Below are 18401 nucleotides of genomic sequence, written 5' to 3' on the forward strand. Positions count from 1 at the left end.
AGGTCACATGTCAACAGACATTATGTACAGCTCCTCTACGCCCGTCTGTAACCCCGGAACAATGTGAGCCTCTCTTCCTTTTTGATCTATTTCTTTCTGTTTCTTTTGTTTATTTCCTCAGTCTCTGTCCTTCTTTCATGGCCATGTGAAGCACAGGGGTCTGTCATGCATTAAGAAAAACTGGGTCTAGCTAGTTTGTCCCCGGAGCGTTTCCTGTCTGCAGATGGATGGATGCCCAGAGACTCTGAAACTGAAGCTCTGATGCTGCCAGTGAGTTCAAGACAGCTGGGAACTGGGAGGTTGTTTACGTCTAAAATGATTTCTGTTTTTACCACTGGGTGATCACCGAGGCGCCATGGTCATCAAGAGAGAAAATCAGGTTAGTCAGTTAGGATCTTTCCTCTATACTTTGATAAATGGTGTTTAGAGCAGTTTGAGAGGGTCATTTTCTACATATCAAGTCAGATATTTTTCACAATGGTTCTATTGTACTGATTATTGACTGTTTATTATGTTAACAGCTACCAACCACAGACATGTGGATGAATTAGAGTTAGCCAGTGTGTCACAATAAGTCCCAGCAGTCCATTAATGAACTTTATAACTAACTGGTTTGTTGTGCTCTTTGTGAAGACATTGACACGATGATGTTGTTGTCTGAACCAAAGAGGAGTTTTAGGAGCAGCTCAAAACATTTCTTCTGAGTGGTTTGAGGCTGATCCAGGACCAGCTGGGAAGAAAGAGATGGCAAAGAGCTGCGGTAAGTACACTCATGCAATGTATTATAACCAGTCATGCAACCTCATACATCACTCAATTTACCAATGATGAAATTAAAGCAGGCAGATTTCCATGGTAATGAATATCTTTTAACAGACAGTGCTTTGTGTTATGTGTTTATTTTACTGCTAGAGGTGTGAAGGTCAAAGAAAAAAAAAAAAAAAAAGGTCAGAAATTTGGACTGTAGTCTACATCCAGTAGAAACAAGATTACCGGATCAAGATCATTCAATCCAGAGTAAAACTAATAACTAATAAGCTGCCACCAGGAGATGGTTAGCTTAGCTTAGCATAAAGACAGGAAGCAGTGTCAGAAACAGCTAGCCTGGCTCTGTTCAAAGTTAAAATATCTGCCTACCAACACCTTTAAAGCTCACTAATCAATTTATTATATGTATGATTAGTTTAATCCATAAAAATAAAAAGAAGTGTAAAAATTACAATATGTGGTTTTGCACCGAGCTACTTGTTTGATTTGTCAGGCAACGATCACAGACTGCAGGAAATCTCTGGTCTGGCTATTTAAAAGTCCAGGATGTAACTGGTTTTTAAACATTGCTTTTTGTACAGATAACACAAATGCAATTTAAAGCTTTAATTTGTGAGATTTAGAGTTGCTAGTAGGCGTATTTTTTAACTTTAAAGAGAACCTGCTTCCAGTTTTTATGCTAAGCTAAGCTAAACTGTCGAAGATTCTTGTGATCTAATTTTTACCCAGCTAGATTTTAAAAGGATTTTTTTTTTTAATCTAATTGAAATTACATCTTAATCACCTTTTCAGTGCCTGTATACATAAATATAGTTGCCTGCTGTATACCAACCCACAAACTGTTAAATGAAACAACCCTGTTCTTCTTTCATGGGCTGCCTGGAGAAGATGTGATTAAACAAGCCATTTTGATTTGCATGCCTGTCATTCACTTAAAGTAGGGACTGATTTAAATCCTTCAATGTGAGCATCTTCTTCTTACTACAGCTTTAGGAAGTCTGCGTAAATTAACCAATGATATAAATGGCAATTAAAATGCACGTTAGAGCATCATGTAACAGAGAACATAAGCAAAATCATACAGCCATAAAGAGAGCAGATTTTGTGTTCATTCTCTTTTTGTGCAAGTTCTTAAGAGGGACTTCTCCAGAGGATATTGTATCATTTCTACTTGTCATTTCTTACTTGTGTGCCATACCTCCCAATGTTATGTAAGGGTATTGATGTGGCAGAAGTGTTGCTGTAAAAGTCTAACAAGCCTCTATGTGTCACTATCAGCCCCTGTGTTTACTGATTATTGCAGTGGGGAATTGTCATGCTCAGTCAGTTGCATTTGGCTTTATTTACTCAGCATGAGGAAATCCAGTTATAGCATTGTCTACTTCCCACTTGCAGAGACACCTTCCCAAACTCAACAGTATGCTTATATTAGAAGCTGTGTAACCTCACAGAATCTGGCTTCAAATGTAGTCTTGACATCCACATGTAACAGGTAATATTAGATCCTGAGCCAAAACTTTCCTGTTCACCTGTAATAAAAAAAAATCTGAGTAGTCAGAGTTGTCTTTGAAGCCAGATACCCCAGAGTCTTCCTGTCTTGCTTTGAACAGGACCTAACTGCATCTCAACCCAAATCTCATTTAATATATTCACAAATCCTGAAACCTGGACTAATCAGCCTCACTTTCTCCTCTTCTCCCCTTTATCATCCCAAACCATTTGGCTTTGTGGATCTATGCTGTAATTAAAATAATGCAAATGGGGTAATCCTGTAAAACAAATCCTTCTGTCTCTGTTAATGAAGACCCCTACCCGCTTTCTTGTGTAATGAAATATTTTGCTCTGAATAAACCAGCAGTGCTCTCTCCACAAAGATATGCCAGTCAGGATTAGTATTTTTACAGACAGACACTGAGCTGCAATCAGAAAATGATCCAAAAGATACACAGAAAAAACAATCAGAGCAAGTTAAATTGGTGTTGTGGCTGCTTTTTATAGCATGAGCATGAGCATTAGCATTAGATAATAAATAGTCCCATGTTTTCCTGCTTTACAAGCCAACAATCTCAATCTTAGTGAGGTGCAGACATGAAATTAACATCCTAATCACAGTTTATATTAGATTACAGTTAATTACAAACTTTTATTCTTGTATTTACTCGAATCTCATTATTGTGGTTTCTGGGTGAACCAGTATAGGCTTCCATGAAAAATCCAGGTTGAAATACAATCTCAGATTTTTTATAATCTCGTTCTTCTTCTTTCTACATTATGTTGCCACACAACACAATCAGCACAGTAGTAATTCTTACCTTTATTAAGTTGATTATGTTCAGGATATGTTGAGACTGTACCGAGTTTGAGATTGAGTGTTATTATAATTATTTATAATATACATATAACAGATTATTTATTAATATAGCTTAAACACACAGTATGTAATTTCTGCCACTAGGGTTCTCTCACATCAAAACCATATCAAAAGATGTAGTTTGATGACGTTGTGAAGTAGCGTGGGATCATGAACTAAATGTTACATATTATATCTTTAACCAGCCAGGGCAGTTGTGTACTTTTTCAAATTATTATTATATTTTTGGGCTTGTTATGCCTGTATTTGATAGGATAGGTGTAGACAGGAAAGTGTGGAGGGAGAGAGAAAGGGGGATGACATGCAGCACAAGGCCGCAGGTTATAATATAACCCAGGTCACTGCAGCAAGGGATCCGCCTAAATGGAGCGCACACTCTACCACCAGGCGTGCTACCCTGCGTCCCAGTTATGTACTTTTTAATGGAAAATAATATTGTTAATTTTTTAACACATGGCTCATGTAACAGGGGCAAACCACTTAAACCACGATACCTGGCAGTGGAACCTCCAACTCTGTTGTGCTTTACAAGGAACACAATCTGTTTGTTGGTGGGAAGCCAGTGAGGGATCATGTAAAAATAATAGGTCACAATATTTGCCTGAAGGATCAACAAATTCAAGTGTGAGTTTCCTGTTTGGCTGACACAAAAACTACAACTACAAACTGTAGCTCTCTCACACTATTTACAGTCGACCTGATCAATATTTATTCATTATACACATTTTTTTAATCCAGGTGTAGATAAATTATGAAACATAATGTGACAGTACCTTCAGAAATCTTTTGTTGTTGAGTGTAAAATTAAAGATCTGTATTTTCATCGCGTCCCTAAACAAACAGATTTTCATCTCAATGGAAATCTAGGATGCAAAAGGGCCACATGTCGAGTCTTTTTCAGTCCCTGACCCCTTTCTCTGATTATCTCTGCATCAGCGCAACGCAGTACACCTGTGGTAGACATGCAGACACACAAACATGATCACACATGCAAATAACAGGTGTGGAGCAGGGGGAGTTGAGTGAGTTTTAAAAATCCTCCAAACTCACAAACACTTTGATGAGGTCAGCTCTGCCTCTGTGGCTGAGAGGAGCGGAGAGGAGAAATTGACCATTTAATTTTGAAAGGCTGTGGCATTCGAATTTTACTTTGAGTTATTTTAGTCTGTTTCAAATTATGTAAATTTATACATTCTGTCTTTTCGTTTGCACAAGGATCTTTATATATTTTCTCCTGTGCAAATATTGCAACCAATTCAGGAAATGAATTCCCTTAAAAAAACTTTTTTTTTTAAGGGAACAGTTTGTGTACTTATAAATAAAGAATAACTCGCAAAAAACTGCACTTTTGCCTGTTGAGCTGAGAGACCCCCAATAAAACAGGGATTTTCTGAGGAACTGATAATGTATGTGGCTCACACACTATGTCTAACCACTCAACAAACATCCTTGTGTTTGTAAGTGTCTAAAAGAATCTGACGGCCATGCAAACATCTGATGGCGTCTGCAGCCAAAGACACAGACAGACGACCTATTCAGGAGCGTGGCAAAGTCTGGAGTCGGGAACTCTTTTCCTGCTGCAGATCCCTGGTTTGCAAAGTGTTAGCTCATTGCATCAATCACACTTGTATTTCACAAGCAGAGCCATCCATGTGAATTAAATCTTGAGAAGGGTATTAGAAACACAGGAAAGATTTGGTAATAAAAAAGAAGTGGACCATATTATGAGTAGTACATCCTGAAAACACACAATTGGTAGCCATAATATAAACAAAATTCTACACTTTTTGCTTAAATATTCAGTAAGATGATTTGTTCCATTTGCAACCTGTATAACGATTGGAGGTTATACAGAGTTACCCCTCTAAATACAACACACCAAAAATACTTAATTTGATAGACGTCATTTCAGTGAAAAGGCATTGGAGTTATTTTGGCTCCAGTGTGAAACGATCATGGTGGGCAGGCTGCTATATCCCCTCTATGATCAAGACCATAACTAAACATGGTTGACTGACTAAAACATGAAAATTATATATTTATACACAGTATGTAGACTCTCCAGCAAGTGACGCATCATGATGAAATGCAAATGAAAAATAATCATCCCACAGTTGATGCTAAAATGACTTACAGCTTGCTGGTGTTATAGCTACTTGTAGGGTCTAAACCTAAAACTTAACATACTGGAGACGGCTCCGAAAGACGAATAAAAAGACTTTTACTTTAGACTTTTACTAGACCTTTGTGTAACAGACTTTGAATTTAATTATACAACCTTGTGTACTAAATGACAATAAAATAACCTTAAGTATTTTAATCCTTGAATTTAGGAGGATCTATTGGCAGAAATGGAATATAATATTTATAGGTATGTTTTCATATAATCACCTGAAAAGATGAATCATTGTGTTTTTGTTACTTTAGAATGAACCACTTTTATCTACAGAGGGAGCGGTTCATCCACTACAGAGTCCATGTTTCTACAGTAGCCCAGAAAGGAAAAACCAAACACTGGCTCTAGGTAGGCATTTGCATTCTGTGCAAGTTTTGCTGCCACTGCAATTTCTCCTACAAGCTTGGAGGGCTGAACAGTTTTCAAATCGGTTGTAATCTGCAACTTCACCGCTAGATGCCATTAAATCCTACACACTGGTCCTTTAGAGAGTCTACTGTCATTCTAGTGTGAATGACACATGAAACGTCATTACACAACCAACAAAGCTGCACAGAACCATCTGGACATCTCCACAGGCTATCTCTAAAAGTTATACCCAGAATTAAAATGATGTGGCTACAGCAGGCATACACTTATTTCATATTATGTGTGTGTGTGCGTGCAAGGCATGTTCAGTCTGAAGTCACCAACCCAAAGCTGTCCTTATGACATGTTACACAACTGATAGTGAAGTCTCTCCTATATATAGGCAGAACATTTGCATGCCTTCAAATGTCTTAAAATCAAATCATTAAAAAAAAATGTAAAAACTGACCTTGGAAATAAGCCTTTAAGTGAACATATGATATGTGAATGTGAACTGCCACGAAACTGATATTTCGTGGCAGAAAATTTCAAGAAGCAAGCGAGACGGCTGTGAAGAGGCCAGTTGTACAGCTGCAAATCAAATAGACTCTGCAATCCAATAAGGAACAGAGAGCTAGAGAGAGCACTGATTAGAGGTCAGCTGTTGAATGGGTTGGAGTACTTTAAAGCCTCACAAGATTCTTCAACAAATGAGCTATCTGCCATAGTTTTTTTTTTCTTATTCTGAAGTCAGAAATCAAAATGTGAATTGCCCAAATACACAAGCCTATGATCTTTCTCAAAGCAGCTCAGCCACAGTGAAATTGAAGCTGCAACAAAAACAAGAACTGGATTGTAGCAGGAAAGGAGTCTCTGCTGGTTGCTTCAGTTCAGCTTTCATTCATGTTCATCCAAACGCTGTAGTTTTATTTTCCCACAACTGTACCAGCAGGAGAAATCAATGAACTTCACAGAGACATGATACATGTCTTACATGTCAGTTTATATTTTAATGAGGATTTATGTCTTTTTTAACCTACTTTGTTGTAATGTACAGCTGCATTTAAAGACACAACCCACACACTCACACTGCAGAGAAGATCTAAAGCCTCCTATAGCCTCATAAAAACTAAATGCACTGTATACAGAACCCCAACTTTTATCATCAGTCAGTGATATGACTGCACAGGTCCTCTGTCTTTATTTGATGGCATTTAGTGTTTTGAGCGTCCTCTGTGTAGAAACATAGACATTGAAGGCATTTAGACTAAATATATTGAAATGTGATTTGCATATATGTCCGTCCTGAAAGCCCTTTGCAAATTTGTGATTTATTTTATTTTTGGCTATAACTGACCTGACTTTTAAGCCAGCAATTAAAAGTAAATAAATAATTCAGCATTTCCCCACCAGAATTTTATTCCTGGCAGTGTAAAGACTTTGAAGCTGCGTTTGGACCAGGGGGTGCCCAGAATTTTTCTCTTGGAAACAAAACTGAAACGTAATGGTGGGCTATGGGCCAAAATCAAACACCAATTGTATTGTATAGATGAGATGGGAAATGATAATAAGATTACACGTTCCCTTAATTGACTGACTCCCTGTTTAAGTGTTTCTGCTCGCTGTGCTCAGCTTATGAAAAATAATTAATAATTAGGGATTCTATATTTTGCTACACAAAATAAAATAGTATGAACAGCAATGTATATTATAATCAGGGCTAGGGAAGGTTTACTTTAAAATGTAATCACATACAAGCACTAATTCCCTGTTAAAGTCAGTAACCTAATCAAGTATCACAATATTACATTATTTTCTTTTTACTTTTGGATTGCCTCAACACCAAAAATGCACATAAAGACAGGATTAAATGAATGTAAAAAAGATCATGTATATTCTATAAGACAACAGAACAATGTAATCTTAGAAAAGAAAATGGAAACCAAGATTTTTAGCATCAAAAACTTAGTTTTCATTAAGCAGAGCAGATATAAGCATTAGCCATCTGCACAGCTGGAAGGCAGAAGCTGCACTGTACTCTGATGTATTTTAATAATTGAATCCTGATAATAATCCCTATTTTTACCAAATGTAATTGTAATATGATTAGATATGTTGTCCTGTAATGGTTTAGTTACCCTTTTTTGTATCTTGATTACCTAACTACGTTACATGTAATCCGTTCCTCCAAAATTACATAAAATGTGAAAATATGGAAATATTTGCAAACATTTTAGAGACTTTTTTTGGTGTCTGGTCACAAATGTTTGAAGGGGTGTGGAGGTAATGTGTATATATAAAGGTGTGGATGCATTCAGGTGACCCCTGTTGCTGGCTGCTTCAGATAGTCTATACTAATTTAACAGATTACAAACAAACACTTGTTTGTCGTGTATTTGCCTATTTTTTTGGGGGGGGGNNGGGGGGGGGGGGTCATTCCACGCTGGCCGTTTCACCGACGCCCGCCTTTCCCAGCAGCACGTGAAGGCACCACACCAACCCTGATCCATTGATCCGTAATCCAGGCGCCGGTAGGACTCGTGTTTCCACGCCTCCCACTTTCACCCCCATTGTGGTGAATCTCCGGCTCACACACACTTTGCCAGACTTCCAGGAGTTTGGAGCGACCGGTCCGAAGACGGAACACCGACAACGTTTTTTTTTTGTTTTTTTTAAAAGAAAAAAGAAAGAAACTATCCCTCTTTTGACGCATGGATCTACTTTCTCCTCTGGAGGGATTTGACGGAGTTGCGATGGTTTGCGCTGCCGGGAACTGTGGAGACTTGTGCCGGAGAGAAAGGGCTCACGTCCTCTACGCTGCAAAGTTGTAAAAGTAGTTTCCCCCCCTTGAAGTTTTTCTTTTTCCGCCGCCAGTTCAGACTCTCCAGCCTGTTAGACGCACAGCCACCATGGCGAGGCGGACGGGGGAGACACCTCTGCTTTTGCCGCCGATTACGCGCGCTGCTTTCCGGGATAAACACCTTCGGTTTCACGGGGGCTTGATGGCTTTTTCCTGGAGCTTCATCTTAATCTGCTGGGCTCTTTCTTGTGGATATTGCGGAGCCGAGTCTGAGTTTTCCATCCTGGAGGAAGCGCAAGTTTTGGCCGATCAGATGAAGAAGCTGTCCTCTCAGGAGCTGGGAGTCTTCACTATGCAGGTAAACGTGGAAGGGATGGAACTGAGCTGGTGTGGGGGGTTTTATTTATGTGTGAAACTGTGAGATATTTCTGTGAGTTGGAGCGGGTTTAAAAGGGGCCAACACTGGCACAAGCAGGAGAGTTAAAATGGGGGGGGCAAACAATAATAATGTGATAACCACTTGAGGGGAAGTTTGTTGACAGTAATGTGAGGGGACAATAAGCTCTTTGCTTTGCTCTGTCTTGCTCAACAACAAGCGCTTTGAAGTTGGGACGCGTTTATCTGGGACATGAACGCGCTGGAGGTTTGGTGTTCCGGGGCGGCTTGTGTTTCACCTTTATTATTCCCTCATCTGGTTAAATAGATGCATTTTTTTTTTTTATTAAAGATCCTTTGTTTCGAGACATTCACTGTGCGTGTGCTGCAAAGACAAATGGAAAAGGTGAATAAGAGACTGTCACCTACTGTGATTAACGTGAGCGCTCAGCCATGGAGAGGCATTTCATTCTGATAAATGATTGAGCTCGTTTGTCCTCATGGATAAGAGCAGCTGGATGCGGTTAACTGGGATCATAAGCCCTGTTTTATAAAGGTGGACACATTGTAAAGCTTTTTTATAATTCGACTGCTTCCCTAGTGTGTCTGAGAATCTGTCTCCTGAGCGTCACATAACATGAATAAAGCCATATTTTATCTGAATTGACTGCAATTAGAGAATCAGCTTTTGGACAGGAGGAGAAGTCAGAGTGTTTGTGATTAAATTCGAACAGTCAATCCGATTTTGTTCATTGTCTCTGTCAGCATCAGTTGTATTAGGGCTGCAACCAATGAGCTGATGATGCTGTATGAACAGCTATTGATGATTTTTTTTAGGGTAATTGATTAATTGGTTGGTTAAATGTCAGAAAATAGTGAAAAATGACCAGAGCTCAAGGTGATGCCTTTAAATAGCTTGATCCAAAAGCTCAAAGATATTCAGTTTCTAATTATATTAAAAGGAGGAAAGCAGTAAATCCTCACATTTCAGACACTAACCAGGGATTTTTTGTCTGATAGATGTTTTAAAGGATTCATTGTTTCATTTTTTCAGCTCTGACTGCAACTGATTTTTGTGTTTTATTAGATGATCATTATTTAATGTGCCCTTTTTCTTGCTCATTGAAGATATCAAGAACAACCTTTTTTTTAAACCCCATAATCTGTGTAATGAGTGTATCCTCATATTACATTATATCAGCCTCGATAGATTATTGATTTTAGAGCTCAAACAGATTCTTCAATTAGATGACTTAGATGATGTGAATCGAGTAAAGGTTTGACACACATGTATGCCCAAATGACACCGGCTTAAGCTAATAAAATGTTAATATTTGTGGATTTTGTTTGTCTTTTGTGATAGTAAACTGATAAATCTTTAAAAATTGTCAACTATTTAGGAAAAATGAAAGTCATTTATTTTAAATTACCAAACATTTGTATGTTCCACCTCCTTAATTCAGAGGATTTGCTGTTTATGTTTGTTTTATATGAGAATATGTTGCCTTTTGGTTTTGACTAAACGAGATTTGAATGGGTCACCTTGGACTTTAGGAAACAGTAAAATTTTTCAGTATTTCCAGTTTATTTTTACAATTAATCGAGAAAATAACGTGAGCACAGCCGAAACGCTACTTTCATGTCCATCCGTGCAGAGCTGCGTTGAGTCACCAAATGGCAGGAGGTGCAGTGCCGGGTGCTGCAGGGTGTGAGGGGGGTGTTTAGCACTTCAGAGGCAGTGGCGCTCACAGGCCCTGAACACAGAGGCGAGGCAGCGGGGGGGCCCTGCCCCCAAATGGTGTTTCATCTTCTCCGCTTCCACACTGAGCTGCCTTCATCCCGGCTCTGGGAGTTGGCTTTGAGGGCTTCCTCTGATCCCTCTGGATCCGCCTTTGTCGCCGCTCATCCCTCCCTGAGCTCCAGTTTGTGCTTGGTTTCCGTCTCATTCCGGTTCTCCCCATCACAGAAAATGACACTGTTTGTGCAGTCTGTCTTATTTGCTCTGCATTATTCTTCTTTTGCTGCATAAAGTAAAAATATATCAGCCCGCTTTTTGTTATCTTTCTGGTTCCTTCTGTCTTTATTTCTGTTTTTCTCTCATATCAGAGTACAGTTGTTCTATAGCTGCAAAGATGTAATTAATCCAACGTGAAATATTTTATTTTTTTACATGACTCATTCTAATTACATTCAACCCTTTCTTAGTATTTCTGGAAATATGCATACAGAATCGTCCCCCTGTATCGTGGGAAAACTGTTTTCAGGATGTTGTTGTACAAGCTGTGAAAATCTGCGTTGGCATGAAGCTAATGTGAGTTTGATTGAAGCGGTACATTTCATGGATTGTCAGAGCGGTTTTCCGCGAATGTAAGAGATGTGCATCCAGTAAAAACAGTCCGCATCTGCCCGTGAAAACAACTGCAGGAATCTGTCGGCCACGCAGTCTGTGTGGACACCTGCTCTGATGCTCAGATGTGGCCTGACTGGCAGTCTGCAGGTGTGTCAGCTGAAGTAGATTTCACTTTATCTCTCTGTCTGTTTGACATTTTTCCCTTTTCCCCTTGCAGTGACGGAGGCAGTGATTTTCCACACTGTGATTTTTTTTTCCCCCATCTAAAATATTCTTTTATCCAAACGGCACCATTGCCTTTTAATACAAGTCCTGTTTTCTGGAGTCACAGCTGACATTCATTATCTTTTTGTAGGTTCTATGCTTTTGGCACAGAGACACCAACGTGCAGAGTTCACGCTGTACCATTTCAGAGAAGATCTGAAGGTTTTGTTATCAAGCGAGCATCCCAGCATCTCCATTTAAACCGTAATTCTACCCCTCTTCACTCCACCCCTCATTCTCTGGCAGATGTGTAATTTGAGGCTTGCGTTGTCGGTGCTTCTGAGTCACTGGGTCAACCTTGTTCAATCTGTCATTGAGTTACTCAGTTTTCAGGGGACACTGGGGGTGTACAGTTGACACTTTTAAGTTGATAGGTCAACATTTCAGAGGATGTTTGTCCCCAGAGTATAATCAGATTTATGTTGTTAAGGTAATTCTCTGGGAAGGTTTTAAGGTATTCTTATACAATATACTACATAGTTTATTTTTGGGAGATTATTCTAACTACAAAGATTGCTACCACAAAGTTTGCTGTAAGGCTGCAGCTAACGGTTATCCTCATTATTGATTCATCTGTCATTTCCTCGATTATTTGATTATTGGTTTAGTCTATGAAATGTCAGTCATTATCCCGACTGTGCTGTCGTTGGAAAATTGATTGGAAAAGAACGGGCACTTTCACAAAGTACTCGGCAGGTGATTTGGTGGAACAATGAGTCTGTCGCCACCTATTGTGGGCGAACTTCAACCAATCAGATCAATGCACCATCTAACAAAGTCAAACTCTTACCCGAACCAGTCAGGAAAGAACAAAAAAATCTTTTCCATGGACAAAAGCCTTCAGGTACCACTGTACCATAGATTCTTGCATGAACTCATGATTTTTGTGATCTCAAGGTTAGTCAATCACGTCCATCAAACATTTCTCAGAGCCAAAGTCGACGTCTTCAAATGTTTTATTCTGTTTTATTCAGTATTTGAGACACATTTCAGTTTTCCTACTTTTGTAAATGTGGTATCTTGTTTAGTGTCTCTACAATTTAGTTAGTCAGTACAGAAATGTGGTTTTCCCATCATTTACATATTAAATTTTCCTTAATGTGTTATTTACTTAAAACAGCCTTTGTGTGGCTCTTGTCAAGTTGTAGCTGATGCATACTATTTGTTGTATCTTTGATTGATTGCAGCCTGACCTTGCAGGTTCTCAGTGCGGAAACCAGAAAGTTAAGAATAGTCTGCCACATTAAGGAATTACTTCACGTCCTTCTGACTGATTTATGACTGTCTCTGCCATGTGACTCTCTGTGGTTTATGTGAAAGCAGGCAGTCTTCTCTGATATATGTAACTAATGAGCATTTCATCTCAGATTTTCTGTGGCTTAAAGTAGGAGGTTTTACATGGCAATTTGGATTTAGCCGTGAATGTAAATATGAAATTTAATCTCCTTTCCCTTTTCCATGTTATTAAAACACAGGCTTGGTGCTACTCTTGTCATGTGGGCGCCCACTGGAGCCAAGACCACGGCACAAGTTTCCAGCCTCAGTTACAGCAACACGTGCCTGATCACTGTTGGAAACATTGAGAAACTTTAAAGGTGTAACGAACCGGCGTATTGTTGCTAGAGGTGAAGCCAAAAAGAGATCACTCGTCATCAAAGTGTGAAAAGTCCAGTTCACTTGCTTTTACTGAGAGGGTATTTACGGCCCCGTCGGCTGATTATTTACAAAGGAAATTTCACCGTGTTAGTTTTAAGGGCCTGAATCCACAGAGAAGTGTGGTTTGTTATTGAGACTGGCTCGTCCAGTATCCCCGGCCCCCTAATTGAATATTGATAGTAATTTGAGGGAAATGGAGGTTTGTGCAGGAAAAGAGAAAATTGGGGTAGCTCCTGCCCTGTCATTATGCTGTGATTTTCTGGGTTGGGTTTGGTCCAAGGGCAACACCAGTTGAGGGGCTATCACAGAGCCCCGATTCCTGCTTTTGATTTGATTTTGATTCAGGCTCTTTTAACATATATAAATATCTTTTCTGTCTCTTCTGTCTCTTTGTTTCCATGTGCTTTAATTTTCATCTTATTTCTCTACTTTCTCTTTCGTCTGTCTCTCGGCTGCCTTCTTCTCTTTTCTTCTCTTTATATTGAATCAGTTGCAGAGGCAGGCAGGCACCGAGGAGGAGGGTTGGAGGATGTACAGCAGGACATCAGAATTCCGGCTAGGTTCTCTGCAGTACAGCTTCAAAGCCTTCTTGCCTCTTACTGCATTGCCTGCATGGCTGTGTGCTCAAACAGTCAAGGTTACTGTGAGCCTCACAGGCCCTCTGCTACATGTGGGACTATTACTATCTCTCATCCATTCTCTCTTTTGACTTTGAGTCGGTGTCTATTTTGCTGTTCAACATTGCGCATATCCAAGCATATTCTTCTCAATTAATTATATGAAGCTAAATGAATGTATGAACCACTGACTGTACAGACTGTTGTAGCACTCCATGCAGGGCTCGTGCTACATGTACAAACATACAACACTTAGGCGTCAAACATATCTCTAAGCACATTCCTGCTATTGTCTTGTTGGAGATATAAGGAGTCTCCTTTTGGTGCCACTCAGGGCACAGAGATTACATAATATATGTCTATATCCCTGTCAGTGAGTCCAATGTTAAAAATAACAGAATATGGAAACATTTGGTAGGTCTTTTGTTTGGATGGTCTTTCGTTTCCTCCCTTTTTGTCGGATGTTTAACAACCATTTTTCTGCACAAACTTATGTATCACATAGAGTATGAAGTAGGATTAGGGCTGCACAATTAATCAGAATATCATTGAAATCACAATATGGCCAAGTGTAATATCTAAATCATAGAAGCTGCATTTTTTTATAAAGGTAACACAGCATTATAATAAGTACTGTAGTCGTGAAGACATGCCCTGGCCTGCAAACCTTGTTCTCTACAAAAACATGTTTATTTATAGACCTCAAAATGTGAATGTTTTTTTTCAGTGAAAATGTAATTGTGAATTATATTTGAGTATCTGTCAAAATAATGCCAATATGTTTTTTGCCACATTGGGCAGCCTTCAGTAGGGTACTGAGCTAAAGTCTTGGTACCTGGATAAGTAAATTGTTTTCGTTTTGTTTATTGGAAGTGGAGAAACGTACGTCCCCACGCATACACTTCACATACAGTTCAATTATAGTTGCTTTAATCGAACAACAAGTGCAGTCCAGAAAAGTGGGAATTTATTAGGCCAAATGTCCTTTCCCTCCAAGAATATACTCGGGGTACAACAATTGCCTTTAACCCCTTCACAACAATGGCAAACACTGTTTTTAAATGTCAGGTGTTGAAAGTTGTAGGGATTTCTTTCCCCTTCTGCCTCTCTGTCCCCATTCCTCTGACCTCCTTTCTCTTGTGGGATGAGATGTTCGTGTTGTCTGAGCAACAGGTGCTTTGTATTAGTCAGCCTTGCACTGCATTGCAATGGCACAATTCCTCGTTTTCAGTCCAACCATAAATCGCGACGTGCCTCAGAGGTTTACAAGCTGTTCGAGTGCATCTGCACCTCTGTTCTTTTTCCATTTTAACTGTCGCTGTTTTCCAAACGGTTATTTCAGGGATTTTTTTTTTTTTTTTTACACTTCCTTGGTTTTACACACTTATTGGATTCTTGGTCCCAAGTTGAATACTTTATAACACCAAGTTTTACTGTTCTATTTGTGTGTGTGCTTTAGTATAATGTCTATTTCTTATTTATATTCTAGCTGAATTGAAGATGAACATGGTAACTGGTGTGAAAAGCTGTGGGGTATACGTGACCTTATTTCCAAACTAAACTTTGCTATTATTTTAAAGTTAAATTGTTTCATTTAAATTAAGAATTGAATTTCTGGACTCCATTTTTCATGGAAAAACCGGGCTCTCTGCCAACAGCGACATCTGCAATGTTTTAAAACTTGGATTGACTTTGATATCGGTCTTCAAAATTCTTGGCCTCTCCAAAACCCCGGGAAACAACCTAGTTCTGTCGACTATTACCTTTATCATTCCGTCACAATGCAGGAGAGAACAGAGCAAAGGGCCACGTTTTCATTAAATGTGTATGCTTGTATGCTTTGGCCTGAACCCAAGCACCGTGAGGCCGAGGCGCCCCTTGTATCCAACTACTCTGCACCGGAGTGTGAGGTGAAGTCTCTGGACTTGTTGGACGAAACTGGAAATGAAGTGCTGCTGTCTGATGGAAACCGTGGTGCTTCTGGTTTAAAGGAAAACAACCTTATTTAGTTGTCAATCTTTGAATTCATACAAGGGGTCATCAGGTGGTTCAGTGGGCTTTGGTATGTTGGAATGCAACTAAGACAGACGTTCTGATCTATATTAAATTTTTGCCAAGTTGTGCAACTTCTACATTCATGAAAATACAATAAAAACGTATTTGTTGGGCTTGGGTGATGGTTGGTTGTTCACCGTGCTCTGTCAAGGATAGACATTTGCCGATATATTCGCTACTTAGCACAAGCTCGGTTAGCTTCTATAAACAAAATAAACTCTCAAAATGTCAAAAAAGTAAATAATCTAAACACCTATTTCCTCATTAAACAGAAAAATACAACTCTACACATCCTGAATTTTAGTTTCTCTCATTTACAAAACTAAGAATTGCTGTGTTAAGTCATGGTAAAACACACTTGACAACTTGACAGGAGCAAAATAAAACTCACCAAAACCGTCCTCATCAGTTTTTCCGCTGTTCTGACCAACTCTGCTGTCTAACCGGCTCTAAATAACTTGTTTTCTAGTCACAGCTAATGTTGTGAAATCTTATATTCAGCCTTTTTTTAACCTCTACAGAGACCTGACATACATCATGTATCTTTTGAAGTCTGACTGACTTTTTATCTGAATCTACCTACAGCCCACTTCCATATCTAACTTTGTGCTGGAGCCCTGCTGGAAGAAAGAGATATGGGGAGAAAAACATTTTCAGGGATGTTTTTTTTTTTTTTCTCTCTCCAGAGCTTTTGGACAACACGACTTCCATTCATTTCAATCAAATCCCTTTAATTTTTTATTTTTTTTTGCCTGTGTAAGTACAGCCTAGTGCACTGTCTCTTGGCTCCTGCTGGACTGCGGTCAGGACGGAGCATAAAACTGATGTTCTTCCCCTTCTGCACCAGCTGTTGTGGTTTAAATCTGTCTGTACTGTCGTGGCCAGATCATTTATCTGACCGCTTTTTGATCTGTTTCCCACATCTCCCAGTTGAAGAAGGCCTCTCTCTGTTTGGCCTTGACTGAAATTGGTTTTGCAGTGAATTGCAGCCTCCTCAGCCTTCGCCTTTTGGTGTCTGCTTTTGCTTGCCCTAAATCTCTCCCCATTTGTATCCTGTTTTGACCTGCCCTACAATGCTCCTGTTAGATAGCAGCCACAGAAATGTTAGTCCAGATTCCTAAGTGCAATATAGTTCAACGTGGAAAATAGCATTTTTTCCCAGTTGCAAACATCCTGTCGTTATCAGTTTTACCTGAGATAAACATCAGGAGGTCGGTTGTGTGCAAGCATGCATAAACGTATCTGTGTATTGTATTATATTGACGTATAGAGCTGAAGCGATTAGTAAATTGTTTGAATTAATCAGAAACTACTATAATAATTAATTTTATTAAATATTTGAGACAAAATAAGACATTTGAAGATGTAACTTTATACTCTTAAGGAATTGTGATAGACATTTCTTTCCGTTTTATCAACTAAAGATTGATTGATCAGGTTTATCAATAATGAAAATAATTGTTTGTTGCAGCTCCAATCATGTTACATGTTGGCACTTGATTCCAAAGATTTGAGTTGTTGTTTTTGGCTGCCCTTCAGTTGATTTTTGATCTGAATTCTTGTCTGCTTGCTCCCTTTTTATTATTATATGTAGCACTGAAATTAATTATTATTTTAATTATCAATCTAGGGATTGTTTTTCATTAACCTATCATCTAGTCTTAATTGTAAAGTCTGAACCAGCAAATATTTTGCATTTTTGTGATTTAAGAGCTGAAAGAGTGGTCGACAGAAGCTTAATTTGCAACTATCATTTCATTTTCCATCCTCTGGTTGCAGACTCCAGATGTTAGGGTTTGTTCCGTATCTTTGTCAACTGGAAATCTTTGAGTTTTGGTCTGTCAGAGAACAATTAAAGGCATCACTTTTGACTGATGGCATTTCTTCACAATTATTTTGACATTTCAGAATCAATGAATTGATTGAGAAAATAATAGTATGTTGCAGCCCCTGTGATGTAACATAACTGGCACTTGAAGGTACCACTTTACTCTCGGTTTGCAAAGGCAAGTTTTGATTCCCACAAGTTTTAATTTATGATACAATTCTTGTCTGCTTGCCCCCTCTCCATTTTATTCTAGCTAATGATTATTATCATTATTGATTAATGAAAGGATACAATTATCCCTTCAGCCTTTAAATGCCAAAAATAGTGGAACATGTTATAATATATAGCCTTAAAACCAAAAGATATTCACTTTCTGGACACACAAAAAGAGAGAAAAGTAGTACGGCAAATATTTGGCATTTTAGGTTCATAAATGAGTTATGTGACTAATCGATTATCAAAACAATTAGTCAGTCGATTAATTTTATTTCTGCTGATTAATCGACTAATCCTTTTAGGGCTAATTTTCTGTGTATTGAACTCCGTCCATCAGTGGTACAGCCAAGCCCTCCAGGTTTTCAGTGAAAGTAGCTAACTCTTTCCTCTGCTTATTAAACAGGAGAACTAATTAACTGGCAGTGTTTAATCAGCTCATTCTCACTTTTTTTTAATGATTCTCCCTCTCTCTGTTGCCTCGCTCACTCTTTATCTCCCATTCACTATCACCCCCTCTGCCATGTCTTTCTTCACACAGCCTCTCTCACGCACACTCACGCGCACACACACACACACA

The 18401-nt window shown here is 38.9% G+C and overlaps 1 protein-coding gene across 2 annotated transcripts in view; it reads left to right on the plus strand.

Annotated features, from left to right (window-relative positions):
- The first annotated feature begins 270 nt into the window (after positions 1-270).
- Positions 271-18401, plus strand: part of cachd1 (cache domain containing 1) — a 92015-nt gene continuing 73884 nt past the window's right edge. The window contains exons 1-2 of one of the 2 annotated variants that reach the window (XM_035653831.1): positions 271-379; positions 634-760. Coding sequence is in view for 1 of the 2 variants with exons in the window: in XM_035653829.1 (XP_035509722.1) it covers positions 8573-8821 (249 nt within the window). In the remaining variant the exon portion in view is untranslated. Of the gene's footprint in view, positions 380-633; positions 761-8572; positions 8822-18401 lie in introns of those variants that run through there. The other variant, XM_035653829.1, reaches the window with a different exon arrangement.

This window comes from Morone saxatilis, unplaced genomic scaffold (assembly GCF_004916995.1).
Source record: "Morone saxatilis isolate NCDOM2014 unplaced genomic scaffold, NCSU_SB_2.0 Contig12, whole genome shotgun sequence".
In the NCBI taxonomy this organism is placed as follows: Eukaryota; Metazoa; Chordata; class Actinopteri; family Moronidae; genus Morone; species Morone saxatilis.